The 21,073-nt window shown below is 39.7% G+C and overlaps 1 protein-coding gene across 1 annotated transcript in view; it reads right to left on the minus strand.

The window, feature by feature from the left end:
• Positions 1-11,421: 11,421 nt before the first annotated feature.
• LOC142007955 (histone deacetylase 9-like) overlaps positions 11,422-21,073 on the minus strand; it is a 488,069-nt gene continuing 478,417 nt past the window's right edge. Inside the window, 1 exon segment of the mRNA XM_074984651.1 lies at positions 11,422-14,020. Within this exon segment, the coding sequence (XP_074840752.1) occupies positions 13,700-14,020 (321 nt within the window). The 3' untranslated portion in view covers positions 11,422-13,699.

Consider the following 21,073-nt stretch of genomic DNA (forward strand, 5'->3'; position numbering starts at 1 on the left):
AAGAGCCTCAGAGGTCCAGAATGACATGCCCGAGGCTGGCACGTGATTGGAGTAATTAAATTAAATAGCAGGAAACATGTTTTCCATATACCATTGCCTGGCCACACACAAACTGTAACAGTAAATCTTTTATATTACATTGGTTGGGGGAAAATTGTAACCATTTTAGAAGTGCACCGTACGCACAAAAAATAATGCTAAAGTGAGAATAGTATGTTTTGCAAGCTCCCTCTCTTTGGTCAAGGTCCTCAAATGTTGTCAGTTATTTAATCTTTAAGGTGCAGCTCAACCTGCTATGAGTGTGTGAAAACTCAGGAATGGTCATTAAGACTTAAGCTGAAAACTATGTAGAGAAGCAGATTAAAGCACAAAGAAATATACACACTGATGTCAAGGGAAATTTCAGGTATCGACTTAATCAACATTCTAACACATTTCTGACAGCATTTTATCCTAATCCAGAGCTCAGGAAATACTTCAGAACTCAAAAGAAAATCCTGTTTCGTACCCTTAGTAATGATGTGACCTTAAATTTTGTATTTTGTGACAAGAAAAGAGCATGTTCATCTACATCTTCATATAGCCAGATGAATTGGCCTTCTGCAGAATTTGTCATGCTTGGTTTTAGTTGGCACGTTTATTAGCGTAATCTAGAATGCCAGTTTTGAATTTATGCTTTTAAAAAGATGAGAATGCCAGATTAGATCACTAACATCAACGAAGGGTCCTGTGGCACCTTATAGACTAACAGAAGAGTTTTCAGCATGAGCTTTCATGAGCACAGACTCACTTCATCAGATTAGATCACTGGCACACTTTTTTGTACCACAAGACTGAAAACAATCATGGAAAGAACTATTAAAGAATGATTGCCACTGTGTTTATATGTCCAGACACTGAGATTTCTAGGAGACTAATGGCTGGTAAACCATTTCCCGTAAATGATAAACTCCAAATTATAAAGTATTTTCAACATAAAGAGGATTAGAAATCTGGGGAAAACCTATTTGGCACATCAAGACCTGTTTTTTAAAATGATTTTAATGAAACAAAGCAAAAATGTGTCCAATATCTTTTTTTTTCTGGTTAAGCATTTACTGTGTATTTTTGCTAATATTTTCAACCGAAATGTGTTTCCAAAGCAGTTGCTCATAGCCTCAGGAGATATTTGAAGATGTTTAGATTTCAGGATAAGCACTGTATTAAAGTGTTAGACTTATAATTGATAATGATATAATGAAATCAGGGTACAGTCTTCCAGCTGGAAAAATAATAGTGTAAATTTGTATTTCATAAATGGTATAACAGAGATGACAGGAGGGTTGATAGTCTTGGCTCTGCTTCTGGTTATTATAATATGCACTCAAGATATTTAAATGATATTTAGATGTAACAAATTTGGAAACTATACCAGAGAACAGTTTTTTCTATTCGTTCTATCTTTTTGTTGCTATAATCTCCGTTACTAGACCATGAATATTCATACTTAAGAAAACAATTATCATTATACATTGAATCACACAGAATAGAAATGCAAGAAACAATGGCCACATCAACATGGACAGCTTCTGTCGACAGAGATACCCAGGCAAAACTTCTGTTGACAGATAGCATCTACACACAAAAGCAGATCGAAAGAGCACTCCGCTCTGTCATCAGAGAGCAGCCATACACCGCCCTGCCCTCTGTCGACAGAATGGCTGACCGGAAGCTCTGCAAACAAAGCTGCCCAGGGAACTGGAAGACCTCTCTGTTGACAGAAGTGTCTACACAGACACTGTGTTGACAAAACGCTGTTGACAGAGGTGTTATACCTGATCACGGAGAGGCATAATGTTGGCAACCTCTTGACAGAGCGCTTTAACTGTGTAAATGCTCAGTGAGTTTTGTTGACAAAAGCCCAATTTTGCTGCCCATGAAGCTGCCCATGAAGACAGGGTCAATTTGACTGTCCTCCTAGGTACCTATAAATACTACAGTTGGTAGAAAAATATTGAATTTAGATTTATTTAAGAAAGAAAATTTCTTGACCTCCATGAACTGACTCCCCTGAAAAAAATCAGTGAGAATCTGTTATTTTTCAACCAGCCATAGAGCTGGTCCAAATTATTAGATATTTGGAAAAACAGTAAAACATACAAGAAAAAAATAAAAATAAAAAATCAGCTGTAAGAAGCAGTTCTCTAAACTATTACATATAGTAGGTAAAACCCAGGATCCTCCATCTTTTTCTGTTCTGGAACTTCCCATTGAAGCAGTGTGATCATGAAGAAGAGGCAGATGTGCCGCAAGTCAGTAGGTACAAAGAGACAAAACCTGCCATGCTCTTGGACCAAAGAGGGCGCAGACCTGGCTAGAAGGAGTGGAGAGTGCTGCTGCTGCTGTAGCATCTTCCTTTTCTCCATCCATTTCTTCACACAGAATTTGCTGAGTGCAAAATGAGAATGTTCCTGAGGAAATTACTGGTGGGGTTGGAGATGCAGGTGCTGTTATCCTTAGTTTGTTTCCACAGAAGTTACAGTTATCCATTTGAGTACCTGGTATCTAAATTGATGCTGCATGAAACAGCAATAACTAGGGGTCCTATGTTTGTGACCCTTCCAAAGAGTGTTTCCTTTCTGCAAAAGCAGATGCTTTACAGTGACTATGTAGCCAGGAGGCAGAAGGTCCAAGGGACATGCTGATGGGCCTGATACAACTGGAGACTTTTGAAGATATATTAACTGTTCCACTGAAATCATACATGGATTTAAGAAGGAGTAGAATGGGGAAGTTTCTTCCCAGAAGCTCTTCAGTGAAGCAAAGGGATATACAGAATAGCTTTAGGGATAATATTGTTCTCATCATTCTGAGGCTAGGTTTACCCCAGCAAAATCCTGGTTTTGCTGACAAACTGGTGGAACATCCACACTCAAAATGCACTTTGTCCACAGTTTGTCAACAAAACTCAGCACTTTCACTGGCAACATTCTGCCTCTCAGCCACGAGGCAAAACGCTGCTGTCAACAGATTCTGTTGACAAAAAAGCTGCGTGCACATTCTGCAGGGGCCATCTCTCAACAGACAGGGCATCCAGCACTATGGGCAGCCCTGTCTGCTGTGCTTCTGGGTGCCTGTTTTGTACAGAGAGCAGCCGGGCAATCTGACCACTCTGTTGACAGAGCGGCGCGCTCTCCCAGTTGGTTTTTGTGCGTGGCACCACTCTGTAGACAGAAGCTTTGTTGAAAGATGTCTTCTGACAGTGATGTCTATCAACAGAGCACTGTAGTGTCACTGTACCCTGATAGGCTCTCTCTAGATTGCTGAGAACTGTCAGCAAAAGATACACAAACTGTGCAACATATTTGTGTATCTTTTACTGACAGTTCTGTAGGGAAGGCCTTTCCTGACATTTAGCCCATCCACACTGGGCCACATGGTGGAAAAAAAACCGTTCTGTTGAGACATACCTTCTTCCTTGTGGAATGAGGTGTCCAGGGATGTTGACAGAAGGTTCCCGACTGGCAGATCTCTGCCGACAGATCTGCACTCTGTACGTGTTTGGTCAACAGAAGCCTGCAGTCTGGACATAGCCATAAAGTTCACAGCTAGAAAGCAAATTTTCCTTTGATTCTTTGCTCTTCTTCACCATAACTCTGAGGAACTCATGTCTCTCTGTGCTGAACATTAAGCAGTTCCACAGTGACCCCCAACAACAACAACAATTTGTCCAAGTCGAAGAACGTGTGAATTTTCCTTGCTGTTTTATCGCCCACCTGTAGGTAACTCCACAGGAGAGTGCAATTTAGTACTGCAGCCAATATTTTAAAAAGAATTTCCCTCAAAACCTTTCTCCCTTTGTCTGTGATACATGCTATTTTCTATGGTTTTCTCTCTCAAAATCTTATCAATCTTTTTGCCTGAGCTCACCTTCCCAATACAGATCTGTCCAGTCATCCACCTCTATTGCTGTAGCCAAACACTTCTAGGCCCACAATTATTCCCCCAAAAGCTCCTCCAAAAGACTCCCCTCCCCAACAGCTCTTCCTCGCAGCAACATTGGTGGTAGGTGGTAGTCTTGTGGCCTCTCTTTGCAGCTATATTGGAAGATGAGTTCTGTTATGTCCAGGGCCAGCCCTAGCCAAGCCCAGCATTCCTCCCCAACTCCACACCCAGCAGCCAGACCAATCCTGTAGCATGCAGCATGGTGGGTGCTGCCCAGGAGAGGACTGCCCACCTGGGAGCACGTGCAGTGTGGTGGGGCTGGCCCAGGAGCAAAGTGCAAGCAGTGTGGTGGGGGCTGGCCCAGAGTGGAATACCCACTCAGGAGGGCGCAGCATGAGGGGAAGCTGGCTGCTGAGAAAGCAGCTGAGTCCAATACACCTGACGGGCATTTTTGTGGCCCCTTGAAAGTGGCACCCCTGGGTGACTGTCAGCTCACTGGCTCCTAACACTGGCTCTTGTTATGCCCTCTGGATGTAGTGCACATGGTTAGATGGGGAGTGGATCTCCTGTGGTGGTAGAATGGCTGCCTTTGGTATGAACAGCTGCTGATAAGCTACCCTGTGGTGGGGAGAAACTTTTCTAGCAATTTTTTCAACTGCTAGTGTCTTGAATCCCCCTTAGACAGGTGTCAGACCCCCCAGTGCTTGTTCTGATGGATGGCCTTCTCCTTGCATAGACATGAAGCACAGCTTTTTCTCATTCTTGACTGTTCAAGCATTGATACTGTTGATCAACAAAACCCCTTTTCCCCTAACAAATTGAATAGACTCAGCCCAAAATGGCTTGTCCCCTTCTCTCAGACTGACTCCAGACTATGTCTATGCTACAGGATACTGTGTCGGCAAAATGGCCGTTTTGCTGACAAAACCCATTGGAACACCCGGATTCCCAAAGCATTCTGTCGACAGTAAGTTGACAGAACACAGCACTTTTGTTAACAGCCATACCCCGCTCCCCATGAGGAATAACGACTCTGTGAACAGAGATCTGTCAATAGAAAGCCAGTCTGTATGTTCCAGAGGCCCTCTGTTGACAGACTGGGCTTCCCAGACACAGGCAGCCCTGCCTGCTGTGCTTTTGCCAATACAGCGGCTGGGAAGCCCAGCAGTTGTGTGTCACCAGCTCTGTCTGGCCAATCGCTTTTGTGATCTGCTTGGCAGTTTGGCCAATATCTGTCAGCAGAATTTTTGTCAGAAGAGATCTTCCAACAAAAACTTCAGTTGACAAATCCCTGTAATTTAGACATAGCCCCAGAGCCCTTACCTGCAGAGTCCTATGGGTTTCAGTCTTCCAGCCATTGTTTTCAATATCTAAACCAGAATATCGCTGCAGTGGGTGAGACCTTATGGGTTGTAGTATACACAGTACACGGATACCAACGAGATCTCCAAACACATCACATGTTGAGAACACAGATGACCGAATAGCTCAATCACTAAATCAGCACCTCGATTAAGAGCAGCTACCTAGAGCAAATCCAGTAGAACTTGAGGAGCTATGACAAGGAAGATACAAGGGCTTCAAAGAAACTGCCTCCTCTGTAATATGTCCCTCTCTTGATGGCATCTGTCCTGCTAAGTTGCCATACACTCTCCTCCCATGACACCAAATGCCTATACAGTGAAGAGGAGTAAGAAAAAGAATCAAAAGCCTATCTCCATCAGTGACCAGCTAGAAGATTTCACCTCATCCTATCAGATTTGGACCTTGTTTCAGTGATCAACCTATTCACGACTTCTGGGATTCATTGTTGCAATTCAAATCTAGGACTGAAATCCATGTCTGAACAAAATGCAGCAATCTGTGTGCTTAGCAACACAGGATGTATGAATGCATTACCCCATTGCTCTGGCATGCCACACAAGAAGTCGAGTTCAAGTTCTTTGTTCTGGTAATGAAAGTCCTTTGTGAACTGGACCCAGATACCTGAGCAACTGTGCTTTCCCCAGGACAATGACCTGCTGTCTAGCTGCATCCCACTGTTGACTGGCAATTTCACTATTCCAGTGGCAAGTTTGAGAGAGAAGGAGACAGAACTTTCCCCTAAGCATCATCTACATTGTAGAATTCACTGCCAAAATGAGCACTCACCTCAGTGCATCAAGAGCAAGACGTAATACTCATTTCTTTGACTCAGCTCTCTCACCAAATGATAATTCTCTTTCTCACATTCACCCTTCATCTTTCCCTAAGGTGAAATAATTAAGCTAACACAGTTAGTCCTTCTAAAGGTTGGAATAAAAGTGACATGCAAGCAGCACTTAAATTCTATGAGGGTAGGAGACAATAGGAGTACGTATAGAGCAATCATGAGTATCATCTGGCTCAAGCCCAGTTATGATGCAGAGCCATTTTGGGCAAATTGCAAACCAATATTTTGCTGCCCTTAAAGCCAAATGTCACTGATTTGAGTCCACCTTCTTTGCACAATCAAAGGTTGACTCTGGGATTTCTCTCAAATTTAACAAGTTTATTTTATGTAAAGAGTGTGGTGGTATAAAGAACAATATCTGCCATCTCCTCCTGCTGCAGAAACTGTGTTCCACTACTCTTCCTTTCAGTCCTAATACTTACTATGCAGCTGTTTTCAAAGCTCACTGTACAAAGACAATTTACATAATGAAACTGAAAACTTAAGTGTCCTTCGTGGGGCTCAAAGGACACTTCTGTTAGAAAAGGGTTTGTGCAAGTTATTATAGTCCAAATTGTATGTCTTGAGGGCATACGATGCAAATTCTTCCCAATAAATGAACAGATTTGAATTATTGAATGAAGTGAAATGAGCAAAGTGGTGATGAACAGAGATCATATTTCATGTTATTTTCTTCTACCAAAAATACAAAAGAAATTGCATTGACCAGCTAAGCATCTGGTTATGAATTCAGCAGATTTAAAAATATCCATAGGACAATCCCTCACACTACTCCACAGGAGATAAAAATTGAGCATTTTGCCATTTTACAAGACAAATAAGAATAGGGCTATACCAGAATGTTCGATAAAATCCTAGAAGAGAAAAAGTAACCATCTTGAAAAGAAGAGAAGGTTGGTTTAGAAGGATTGCTGAGGGAATAGGGAATCTTTCATGTCTAAAGCACTGCTTCAACCATAGATCAAGCCCGAGAGTATCCAAAAGATGTTCCTGCTGGCTTCTGCTTGGTGCCATCTGAACAAGTTGGTACAATCAACTTGGTTACTAAGAGATGGATGACCTGATAAATAAAGGACTCAGCAGCATAATTAATGTTAACTGTCTACCTCATTGGTATTCTCTGAAGAGGAAAACTAAGTAAAGACTGAAGGGGCCTGTTCAGGCCCTAGATGAGGTCCCTTCTAGTCAGGTCTGAGGGTTATCTCAGAGCAGTGTGAGGAAACTCACCCCTTCAGCTTTGCTCAGTGTCTGACAGAATCTCATTTTGAAGAAAAAAAAAAGAAACAAAACCAAAACCAAAACCAAAACAATAACACCACACCATGTTTTAAATAACCGTAGGAATTAAAGAACCAGCGCTGGGAGTCACTGCAGTGCACAAGTTGTGCCACTTCATGAGACTGACAATGGCCCGTCTGTGCTTCCTATTTGTAACCAGAACGTCCCCTCTCTACCTCACCCCCAATAGCACAGGAGTGTCCTGAAGACATAGCTGGAAGGCCCTATACTCCTTCAGTCCCTAGAAGCATAATGGGCCCTAAAGGGCTGTTACCAGCTTAAAATATTCAGAGCAGCACCTGTGACTGACCTGCTCCCAGGATTAAAGGGGCAGAAGATTAGGATAATGCATGCCTCTCCACTTCCTTCCAGGATCCTGTGGGACACAGATGTAGGGAGCTGGCCTAGAAAGAAGAGTAAACTCATTGTTGCTAAAGACATTGGGTGAAGCTGGTATGTGCTCAAGTTGTGTACCTACTCTCTTCTTGTGACATATTTCTCTAGAATTCTAACTGCATTTAGAAATAGAATTAGTCCTCCATCCCTTCTTGCTCTTCTGAACAGAAACAGCAGTGCCAAATCTCTAAGCCCCAAATGCTGTCCCTTTCAAGAGACAAAGAAGGGAATAAATGGACCCAAACCCCCAGCAGATTAAAGTGTGCAGATGGAAACTATGGAGGGGGACCTTTCTCTCAGGGTGTTCTGGTGGTGTGGTTGGAGGTTGTGAAGGGGAGCGATGAGATTCAGTGTGAAGTGGATTCACAGTGTTAAAACAAGTGGCCTGAGAGTCTCTGAAGAACTGCTATGCTCCAGCCAGCCACTTGGTTGTGGAAGATTATTTTCCCATCCCTTCACAGTGCCTCTGTGAAAAGCTTTTTATTCACACTCCATGTGGGGTAGATGAACATTTGGTCTTAGGAGTTGTGGACTGCCCTCCTTTGAAGGTCACTGGTGTGTTGATTCTGAAACCCAGTAACAACACTTTTAAATCTTAGCACTATTAATGGTGTCTGTACACATTATTGTGACAGGGACTGTGACATCTATCTACTCTGATTTATGGCTGGAATTTGCCATTGTCGACAGAGCTTGGATAAAGTAATTCCACACTCTTCTTCACCTCCTCCTAAGTAAGGCATCTCATGAATTTGTATAGCATACAACAAAATGGGATTCTGATTTTGACTGGGCTCATAGATACTATTATGTCATAGATAACAGTCCTTGCAGAGTTATCAGAGCCAACAGAAAACAGATGCAGAGACTGAGAACTGAAGTATATCACAAACACCAGAAAATAGGACATCAAAGAAATATATGCTTGATAAACATATGGCCTAAGAATAAAATAGCACAGGTAGGAACACTGCAGAGCTACTGGAAAAATGCAGAGAGGTAAACTCTACCTTGGCCATGCATTTAGATCTGAAAGAGTGTGAGTAAAATGTATAATAAAAATCAAGTTGGGCTGAATTATACTAAAGATGTAAGACACTAGGGACAAGTTTAATGAAATACAATGATGCAAACCTGTTACAGTAAATGGGATTGTACCAGAGCAAATGAGAAGGTAATTTTACCTATGGTGAACTTCTCTGCTTAGTATAATGCTCAAAACTATGATCTTTCACCAAGCAAATGAGGTACTGAAAAACCTCTGCCACCCAGATGATGGGAATTGCATAAGGAAATTGGAAACTAAACAAATAAATGAAAAGCAAACAAGCATCCTTTAAATGGATAAGTAAGACAGGCTGCTACTGGGACAGAACATAATACAGCAAGGCTAATTTTCTAACTCTTCTGACTGCTTTTTGTCAAGCGTTCATAGCCTGGTGTTTGGGAGTAATGTTCTTAAAAATCTTACCTCAGAATGCCAGTGAAATAAAAACAGGGTTCAGCTCTATTACTCAAGATGGATACACAGAGAAAATCTTAGTGATCCAAAAAATGATGATGGTAAAGATGAAGATGCATATATGAATTTCTGAATGGTAGAGATACATGTCAGCACTGCTCAAATTACTTCTGCTCTGCTCAGAGCTTCAGCTTTTAATACTATTTTTAATGCCAAAAAGAACTGGAGACTAAAGGGACAATAACTGTGTGTGTCTATTTAATACAGTATGCTTCCTCAGCATGCACAAGTTATATGAAGCAATTTTACTAATTTAAAAGTTATTGGTCACAAATTGTGATTGGTCACAAATTGCTACAAATAGGCTGGGTCTACACTTGCCCCCAACTTCAAAGGGGGCATATTAATCAGGGCAATGAGAGATAACTAATAAAGTGCTGCAGTGAATACGCAGCACTTCATTAGGCTAATTCTCCCCCATGGCAACTTCAATGGTTCAAACTTCGAAGTGCCTGTGCCACATCGAATTCCCTTTACTCCTCAAAATTTTGGGAGGGAGTAAGTAAGGGAGTATGTAAGGAAGTAAAGGAACTTCAAAGTAGCGTGGGCACTTCGAAGTGCCCACAGCTACATGCATGCTGGTACTTCAAAGTTTGAAGTTTTGAAGTTGCCGCAGGGGAGAATTAGCCTAATGAAGTGCTCTGTATTCACCTCAGCACTTCATTAGTAATCTCCCGCTGCCCTGGTTAACATGCCCCCTTTGAAGTTAGGGGCAACTGTAGACCCAGCCATACAGTTTTATTTCTTTTGCAAGAGGACATCATAGGTACCTATTGCTCCAAAGGGGAGACATCTTCTCTCCTGAAAAAATTTACATGTGGTATTTGAGTATGAAATTTGTTTCATTGCAACCTGCTTGGATACGTGGCAAATAAAGAAACTTTTTTAGCCACACTCTCAGAAAGTGAATGCTGTAAAATAAGCTCATCGGTTATAGATGGAAAACATTTAGAACTGCTATTCTGACATGTTTTATTAAAACAAGACACATATTTCAAAATATTGTCAACAGTATTAATTATTTGAAGACAAATTTATAAATAGATGGCTGCTATGGCAAGTTGTTATAACAGTAAGGTTAATGATAATTAACGCATTTAACTTTTTCATATTAAGTCTTTAACCATTATTCTTTTTAACTATTAAGTATTTTGAGTATATCATCCATATGAGGTAGAAGTATGTTTATACAATTAAATGTAATGAAGTGTATTTATGGACACACGTTTACTCATATCTATTTACTTTCACTGAAACAATTTATCTTAGTGCAAGAACCTCTGGAAGTGTAAGAGTTAAGAACCTAAACAAAGTTAGAGCAAATGGATAATAATCCTGCAAGGCTACCTTGTACGCATCTGATTTTTCTGGAAGCTTTATTTGTACTTCACAAAAAATTTGGAGTCTACTAACAATGAAAATAGTTTTGTACATTGGAATGATATTTATATTTGTAAAAGTTAAAGCAAAGTTAAGTTCCAAACTCAGGAAAGCATCCCCTTCAGCAAAGCTCCTAAGCATATGCTTAATTTCAAGCATTTGCTTAAAATGCTTTTCCAAATCACTGTTGAAAACCACTTTCTCATCTGAAGTTCTCTCTCTAGATTTGTATTTATAGTTAAACCTCATTTTAACCAAAGTTTTAAGAGACCTCCAAAACTTTCATCAGTTTCAGATGAAAAAAAATTAGGTTATATATGAAATTTGGAATTAGGAATGGAAATGATTGTGCAGTAACCCACATATTAGCTAAGCAGGGGTCAGAATATTGGGGCTTATCTATATTTTATTTGTTCAGCATGGTATCATTGATGATCATATGTCCAAGACAAATGCCATGATGGGAAAATGAGCATGCATATATATTATTTCCATTTGTTTTACAGTTTACAATGGCTGATGTAGGATCAAATAACAAACCAAAATAGACTTTGTGTAATCATTGTAAAAATAGTGTAATAAAAAATCTTGCTCCTAAAAGCTTTAATGGATTTTTTCAACAACGTGTAGCCAGCATGTTTGGTTATACAAAAGAGAGAGCACCAACTAAAATTATCAACTTTACACAAAGCCAGATATATGAAAGGGGATCTTTTAAAAAAAACTTTATTAGAGAAAGAAATAGACTTATATCAGAAGGCAAGAAAGGGAACATACAAACAGAATATATTTACAACACAAAACAAGAGATCACCTCAAAGGGGGAGATAATAATAAATACAGTAGTTTTAAAATGCAAGAGACATTTATTAATTAGAAATATGGTTATTTAACCCAGTTTTCCTTTTCACTGGTTCCAGGAAGTTTTTTGATTCAATTCAGAGGCTATCAAATTTGAATAGGATTAAAGTCCACTGGTTTTACTGAGGTAACTCTCCTGAATGACACTATAAAAATATCTTTTGTTGTTTGTCACACATCTTTGAAATTATATTGTACAAAAGTCTGTTCATTTGCAAATTTCTCTTTAAATAAAATGTATTTTAAAAGATTCACTATCCGTTTTTGATGAGCATGAAATTAGGCTTGGTAGGAAGTGAAATATATACAGTATGGGAAAATACATTTTCATCCTTATAAGCTTTATATTGTTGAATGTGCATGTTATTTTCCCCCTTTATATTGCGGGGTGAGGGAGGAAATATTTTAAAGCAAAAAAGCATATACTGTCAACTAACAAGTCCTTCCTATGAAAGCTGATGTTAATGTTTCAGGAGGCCTTTCTTTTATAGCAACTAGTTAAAGTCATATAATCTCTTTGGAGACTTTTTTTTAAGGAAAAGGATAATGCATCTTTAGAAGTTGCAACATTTTATAAGAGACTTATACTATTAGAGCAAAATGTAAACAGCACATACTAATAATGTATATTAGAACAACTTCTACATTTGGCAAAACAGCTATCTCTTTTGAAACATGATACTGCACCTTAAAATACCTTAGCTTAGAAATATAAATATTTTACTAGAAAAAAAACCTGACAGGGACTCCAGGTCAGTTCTGGATTATCCATATTAAAGAGATCTTAACACAATGAATCTTTAACTAGCTTTAACAAAAGTAAACCTATAAAACAAGGTAAACATATCAAAAGGGAATATGAAGGAAATGTTTCTCTGGAAAGCTTCCTTAACAATTTCCCTACTTGCTTTGTTATTTTCTTTGACAATAAATCAATTCATAGAGCGCCCTTTAAAAACAGAGTAAAACACTATCCATCCCCTCAATCCTCCCCCCCCCCCACATTCCTCAGTACATGAATCACTTGGACTTCCTGTTTCCATAAGGCATTTCCTGTTCACCCCCCACAGAATCACTTTTCTGTAGGAGAACAGCAGGGACCTGACAAAGTACTGACTTAAATAAACAGTGCCTTCTACTGCATTCCGCGTTGTTCAGATGTTATAGCAAAAAGGGACACCAGTATTCTGACATTTCAATCTGCATAGGTGTATTTATGATTTACAAATTTTTAGATGCTTTTTATCAAGTTAAATGACCTTTTGCCACATTGGTGTCTTACAAACTATATCTTTAAATTTGCATTTCAGTGAAGCCCTATTAATAAAGTTTTTACGATATTGTATGAGTAAGCCTTTATTAAAAATACTGACTCTCAGGTGACAGCTTTGTGGTTTTCTTTCTAGAATTACAGATATATCATAACACCTGATTGGAACATAATGTGGCATATCATTCCTTGCTAATATTTGAATCAGCTTCATTTCATGAAGCATTTGTAGACAACATAGTCAAATAACGAAGAATGAAAAATATGCTAAATGCAAAAAAAAAACAAAAAAACAAAAACACCAACCTTTTAAATAGGGCCTTGATTTGTATGGTTACATCCACCTTGAATTCCCAATATCTCCATAATCATATTCTATATACAAACCTATGACCCCAGTATCTGCCTAATGGAGAAAACAAACCTACTCTTAACAGTGTTCCAGACTACAGTATGATACATTATATACATATAGATGAAAGAAAAAGTCAAGACATCGGAAGAACTCAAAAACAAAAAACAAAAAAAAAATTTCATTTATCAGTTCTGGAAACTGACTCAGACAACTACTGATCTCAGCAAATCAGTTAAAGAGCGAGTTTTATTTCCCTAGAACTAGTTCATGTAACGGAGTCCAGCGATAAAACAAGTATTGTGCACTGACTTACACAGACTAATTGAATGCAGTGGGTAGTTTCTCATTCAGTGGCCTTTAAAATGAGCTTCTCTATGTTTTAAGAGTGCACACAAATGCACTCACCTCTGCTAGACTCTGAACACTTTCATGAAATTAGCTAGATCAATGAACCAAAAGACAGTCAATCTCTTATTCAGTCCCTAAAAATGCATTTGATGTTTAAATAATAACTTTAATTACAAATCCTGGAGCTAGATCTTTGCCTATTACCTGTTGCATAAAAGCAGCCTGCTCCCCAGATTCCATTTGCTGGGTTTGATTATCGTCATCAGTGTCCAGTGGCTCCTCTTTCACTTTCACAGCCCCCACATGCTGTCCTAGTCTGTCATCCACACAAATGCTGCAGCTGTCATCCCTAATGCTGTTACCACTAGAGGGAGCTCTTTCTTCCTGAATAGCATGGTCTCCATGAAGCTCTTCTTCAGCTTCTTCTAGATGACTGCCAGGCTGCTTTAACTGTTCAATGGATTTAGAGAGCATCTGAGAGAAAGAGAGAGAGAGAAAAATGAAAGTTCCTGCCACTATTTCTCCACAGATCCCCATGTTAGGGATTACTATATTTGCACTGACAAGTGGCTCAAAACTCTTGTGGCCAAAGTCATTAATGATGCTCTTTCGCAGCAGAAGGTTATCAGACTGAAGAATGTAAGATCCTCACAAACAAGATACTTTCTTCTGTCTGTTTAGATACTGCTATGTGCATCCAGCATCTGATGAAGTGAGTCTGTGCTCACAAAAGCTCATGCTCAAAACTTTTCTGTTAGTCTATAAGGTGCCACAAGACCCTTCATTGCTGCTATGTACAAATATACCATTTTGTAGTAACAGTACATTTAATTATAATACATACCAATAGAGCAACCAAATTAACAGACTTGTTTATAAACTTACCTACTGACATATTTAAAATGACCTAATCTCCTTAAAATACCTTAGCTGTCAAATGTATGTTTGTATTCAAATATATGCCTTGAAGGGCAGCACATTTTACATAACGTAGTTTGCATTGCACTCCTAACAAGCTTAACATTAATTAAAGTATGTACCAAAATATAAAAAGGGGAAAACTAGGTAATCAAAAGCATTATTCAAAACCTCTCCACTCTTTGTGCAGGAACAGCTTGTAAACTCTGAAAAAACAGTGGTTCTGTGATACTCAAAATTTCAGCAGTTGAAAAGTTAATATATCTTTATGTAATTTAGTCTGCACCTGTGGAGCCAAATTTTGTGGTAAATCGGGAAACATTTAACTTCTGAATAGCAAAGAAACTTCTGCTTTTGTTAGGTTCTGTGCTTTGCTGGTTTTTCCTTTTTCTTGACATTGATGGAGCTATGTTACTTTACATGACTGAAAGCTCTAGGGTGATTATTTTAAGTCAGTTAATATTTTCACCAAAAAAAATCTGCTAAGAGCTATCTGTATTGAAACATTTCCTAATAATAGAAAGGAAAGATCTCATGATTTGCTCTAAATCATAAGTATCCACACAGAAACTGCTTGATTGATAAAAAAGAAAATGTTATGTTTTGGCAAAAAGTAATTTGCAAAGTTGCAAGAATGTGATACAGGCTAGCCCCCTTGTGTGACTATGAACTGTCCATTAAAAGGGAAGTGGAGGTGGTGCAAGAAGGTACCTACCAAGACACAGATAATTAACAAAGTTCAAAAAGTAACTAGCACTTGCCAAGACCTGTATGTGGACCCAGATCCACAAAGATATTTAGGCACCCAAGTCCCAGACTTAGGTGCCTAAGTCCCAGTGTCAGGTACCCTTGTGATCCACAGATGTGATCCTAACCCTAAAGGGTCACTGTGAAATATCCATTTGGCTACCTCCATGCTGGCCCCGCCCTTCTGAAAGAGGCACGCAAATGTGGTGGATCAAAATGCAAATGACACACTCATTTGCATGTTCAGCATCTCATTTGCATATTTACAGCCACTCTCTGTTCCTGAAGAGCTGCTTTTGAAAGACAAAAGAGACATGTAGGTGGGGTTCCTTCGAAAGGAATCCCCGCTTTCAAAAGCATCCTTCCTAAAAAAGGATAGGAAGAAAGGTACTTTCAAAAGCAGGGCTTCCTTTCAAAGGAACCTCATCTACATGGCTGTTTTGCATTTCAAAAGCAGCTGTTCTGGAATCAAGGGTGGCTGTAATCATGCAAATGAGACACCAAATATGCTAATTAACACCTCATTTGCACCTGGAGTTCACCACATTTGCATGCCCTGTTCAAAAGGGAGGGGCCAGTGTAGTCATTGCCTTTGTGTCTGTTTCTGCCTCTGAGTATGTGCACTGCTTCCCCACTCCAGGCATATGCCTATTTCTTTCCTAAGTATCAGTGGGATCTATGAAGCACAGGAAGATAGCTGCTTTGGGCCATATTGTGCACAATCCAATAGGTGACCTCAGAGACTGCCTATTGGACAAGGTCCCATTGAAAACTAGTGAATGGTTAGTGAGGGGAAGCCAATCTGATACCTTTCAATCCAGTGGTAAGAGTACTCAAGTGACATGTTAGATACTCAGGTTTAGTTCCTCCCTATGCATGATGGGGGTTGAAAAAACTGAACAGGGATCTCTTGCCACTCAGCTAATACCTCAACCACAGAGCTATGTGATACTCTGATAAGGGTTTCTCTCAATCTCTCTCCTGTTGAAGCTGTTCCACTTTGTATAAAGGGTCATGGTAGAGGACTGCATGATACAAAATTGGTATCTGATCCATAGCTACAAAAATGACCAGTAGATATTCACATCCACATTGGCAGATACCCAAAGATATAAAACAGATATCCATGGATCTGCAAGGTGCTAATCACTGGAGCAGAGACAGATGCCAGCCAGCAGCCCTGACTGACGTGTCTATTTCCATGAGAGGGTCTGGATTTAGCCATCTCCCATTGGCTAGTCTAGGCGGCTCCTTGCCTAGCATGCTGGCTTTTTGTAGAGAGCATTCTTAGGTAACTGTCTCTCCCCATTCTTTGTTGAGGGACTTAACTCGAGCTTTGTAGTTACTTTGTTGTTCCTGCAATTTTCTAGGTTCCTGAAAGTTAGCCCTTGCATCACTTACCATCACAATACTTAAGTCTCTTTGATGATCTGGGCCTTCCTGTCTATACAGCGCACATTGGACTCCCTGTTGAAATTAGGATGTTGTCAGCAGCAAGCACAGAGCAGAGCTGTCAGTGAGAACACTGTCAGCCATTTTCCTGCTTAAATGTCTGCTGCAGTGTGACAAGACTTGCTGATTCAGAAAGATGGGTTTTGCACTTCCTTGTGTGAGCTTCTGGAATGCAGTCCAGTAATGCACCTCCAACTTGCTGGAAAATATGCAGCAGGGCTTGAACCCTGTAAATGCCTAATCACAAGAATAGCCATCGTTCATGCAGGTATATTGATGTGAAATAACAGTTTATAGGATCTAGTCCAAGACTTATGGATAAAGAGGTCTGTGGTAGCAGAGTCATGTCTTTGGAGACAAATACAGAATATTTTCAGGTCTGCACTTGCTTCCCAATGAAAAGCTTTTGATTTTGAACTACAAATTCCTAAACATACTGGAACTTAGGTATCCTAGAAAAAAACCCTTCCTTGTGTGATAGCCTACACTTGCAAATCAGATACAGAACTTGATTACAAGTTGGCAGAAAATCTTCAGTGAAGTTTTTCTCTGTTCTGGAATTTATTCCATTTTGGTGCAGTAAAACCCTGATGTGATATTTATTTTCAGATGGTGGGGTTTTTTTTCAGATAGGGATCGCTTAATGGGGTATGAGTCCATTGGAAAGAGGAGATTTATGGTAGTTTGAGATAATTATCCAATAGCATTTTGTATAGTTTAACAATTAAACAATGTGCAGGTGCCTAAAATATGGGATTAGTGCTTTTATAAATGCTACGCCTCTCTATTAGGCTGTCCTCCACCTCCAGAATCAAGGACCTGTGTAAAAGAGGATGTATGGTATGGTCACAGATGAAGGCAAGGACAGAACTGACACCTTTCTTTCACCCACGTAGACTTAGGATTTATGAACAAAGTCCCGCAGGCCATAAAATCATCTTCTATCCTATTTTTAGATCCTGTATCCAGATCACCAGATTGTTTCCAATAAACAATAGCAAGCAACAAGATGTAAGTGAAAGAAAGAGCTACGCCCCCTTGGCATTCATCATCAACACTGAGGGCTGGCAGCAATCTTCCCCCACCCCGCTTTCCCCTAATAACAGCACCATTGTTGATCCTGAACAAGTAGCGTGTGTTATATGGATAACTTTGGTTCTTTTCATCGTCCCCTGCAAGAAGTGTAAGATAATCCAGGCAACTGAAGGTGCTGAGCCCACATGCAGATACATTTACCCATCTGTGCAGCTGCATTTGCATTATTAGAACTTATGGCTAATAGCACACCTATTAAAGAAGAGTATGCCCCTGGTGAAAGTCTTCAGGTATGCTCAAGAACCCTTTTGAGAACTGGTTTTGAAGGCAGCAGCAGCCCACATAAAATTCTCTCATGTTCCAGTATTCATCAATCACTTCAAATGCATCTTCAGCGCTGCAGGTGGCACATACACAGAGGAATCCCCACTAGCACAACTAACACCAATTGACTCCTTTATAAAGAAGAATCTGCAAAATTTCTCAGATGACACCAATAAATTCTTTTCTCAGGAGATGATGCTACCCAAAGGGGCAGATTGAGCAAACTACATGTATTCAGAATGGTAGACTATTCTTTGCCTTTTTGTTAAACATCTGTTGGTGATGCTGCAAAAAAAATAAAAGAGTCTGGCTGTTGGCTGGCTAGCAAGCAAACACAACCTAAAACATCTGTGCGACAGATAATCATACAGCTAGTGTAAGTCACTGATGCTGATCCATCTGTAAAACATTCCATATGCCAGTTGTTTGACATCAGGTGGGTCACTCTGGAGAAGAATTCAAGAGACACTGTGAGCTAGCCCACAGCACAGTTAGGGAGCATATTTCATTTCCTTATTGACCTCCTTGCTGCTCTGCTTTCTCACATTTCTGTGGGCTTGTTCTCCTTCATGCTATTGTATGCACTGTTCCTAAAAGTTGATGAGGCTACTGATGCAATCCCAGGGAGTCATTTGGGGAAATTTACCCCAGCATGGCCCATGCTAAAACACATTCCTGAATGACTTAATGATTAGAGTGATACCCCACCCACAGGAGCCTGTATTTTATTTTTAGAATACATTTAGTGGTAGCCTGCACTTAAATCTAAAATACTGCTGTGTTAGGGTCTGGCACTCCATTACTGAAGTCAATTGGATAGTTGCTGAAGACATAACTGAGATTGAGGGATTTGTAAGTAATAAATTTCTGTCTTGCTTCTTACATCTCAAAGGCTACATCTACACTAGCCCCAAACTTTGAAATGGCCATTCAAATGGCCAATTAGAAGTTTACTAATGAAGCGCTGAAATGCATATTCAGTGCTTCATTAGCATGCGGGCGGCTGCAGCGCTTCGAAATTGACGAGGCTCACCGCCGCGCGGCTCGTCCCGACGGGGCTCCTTTTCGAAAGGACCCCACCTACTTCGAAGTCCCCTTATTCCCATGAGCAGATGGAAATAAGGGGACTTCGAAGTAGGGGGGTCCTTTCGAAAAGGAGCCCCATCAGGACGAGCCGCGCAGCGGCAAGCCGCGTCAATTTCGAAGCGCTGTGGCCGCCCGCATGCTAATGAGGCGGTGAATATGTACTTCAGCGCTTCATTAGTAAACTTCGAAATGGCCATTTACATGGCCTTTTCAAAGTTTGGGGCTAGTGTAGACATGGCCAAAGTGTTTTATCAGGTGGGTGTATGACATTGTCCCTTTTTTGGGGATAAATAACTAAAGTAATATTTTCCCTTGACCACATGGCAGCTTAGAAGATGAAACTCTTGAGTTTCCTTGAGTCCCAGACATGTGCAGTTCACCAGTCTACAGTTATTTCTCATTTCTCCCTAAACTTTCATTTTGTTAACATAGTTTAAAGGATAACTTGGCACAATCACACTATAGTGACAAATATACCTGATACTGCAAGGCGCTTCTAGTCACATATGTTCAAAACATCTGGTTCCACTTAAGTTCCTGGTTTTACTCCTTCAACTTGTCCAATCATTTTGTTTCTGAACCTATAGTTAAGTTCATAGATTTTGATACCAAGAATGAATGATGTTTGCTGAATGTTCAGTAATAGTTTTGGAAAGAGGAGGCCTTCATTTGAGCTTTAATGAGACTATATTTCACAATACCCATAAAGACATGTTTCAGTTAATGTTCTAAATTAGAATTGTGCAAATTGGCTTCCTCCAAAGGAACATGCCTACATTTGAGAATTATGCAAATTGAGAGAGCAGATTAGAGAATGACCACAAACTACTGTAATCTATATTATTTCTTTTTAAGTTTGGTTTACAGGAAATTAAGCTGTCAGAAATATGCATCAGCATTATAAAACTGCAGGAGTCCACCTAGGAAAGACAAGAGAAGCAGCCAATTGTGGCTCCTTAGCTGCACAGAAAAACAGGGAGAGTACATAACTGACACTTTACAGTAATTTTTGTAGCATACATGTATCCTCTGCAAGGAATAAGCTTTTTAAAATCCATATTTCCCTGATATTATTTAAATGGAATGTCTCTAAATCATACAAGGTACAAAGCACCAAGAGTAAACCTGCAGCAACAGTCCACATAAATTTATTTCCACATAAACTCAGTCACCTTTCTTATGAATCAAAGAAATATTAGAAGAGGAGGGAAAATAATTTCTTCTACAAACATACATGCTTTTTAAATCAGTGTATCCATGCATTTAGCAAGCTATGCTTGTAACTAGCTGTGCTTACATTAGCAGTGTATTTGGCTGTTTCAAAACACAAATTTTGTATTGAGCATGTACAATAGAAATTGAAGAGTCAGCTGTTCCTTCAAGATTGTTTTCCAAAGCAAGCATAGGTGTTGATTCTTAATAAATAATCTGCCTATCAATGAATTACTCATTTATTGTTGCTATAGCCTGGTCCAAAAACGCATGATTAGAATTTTTAAAACAGGAAGTGTGTTTCTCAGATTCCTTCATCCACCACTGCCTGAATTGTTGCACATGGTGCTCAAACATGAGGAAATATGGAAAGTCAGATCCTGGGCTAGAATAAGATCAATGGAGGTACGCCAATCTACACCAGCAGAAGATACACAGTATTAACATACTGCTAAACAGATATTCATGTATTGTGCAAGTTGTCTGCATTAAATGTTCCTATTAAAAACTCAGTTTCTTCTAGCAATTAACTCATTCCAAGAACTAGAAACCTCCACATTATTTTCCCTAGGATTATATCCTTTGTCTCAGTTATTTCATCATCTAAAGTACTAACATTTAATTTCTCCCGTATTTTTCTCACCTCATGGTCACACCTAGCTACTGTTTTCTCATCCAAATGAAACACTTTAGGAACAGATTAACAGCCTGGAGCGAAAACTGAAGGTCAAGTCCTCTTCTTTTTATCTTTAA

Source organism: Carettochelys insculpta, chromosome 2 (genome assembly GCF_033958435.1).
Source record: "Carettochelys insculpta isolate YL-2023 chromosome 2, ASM3395843v1, whole genome shotgun sequence".
NCBI lineage: Eukaryota > Metazoa > Chordata > Testudines > Carettochelyidae > Carettochelys > Carettochelys insculpta.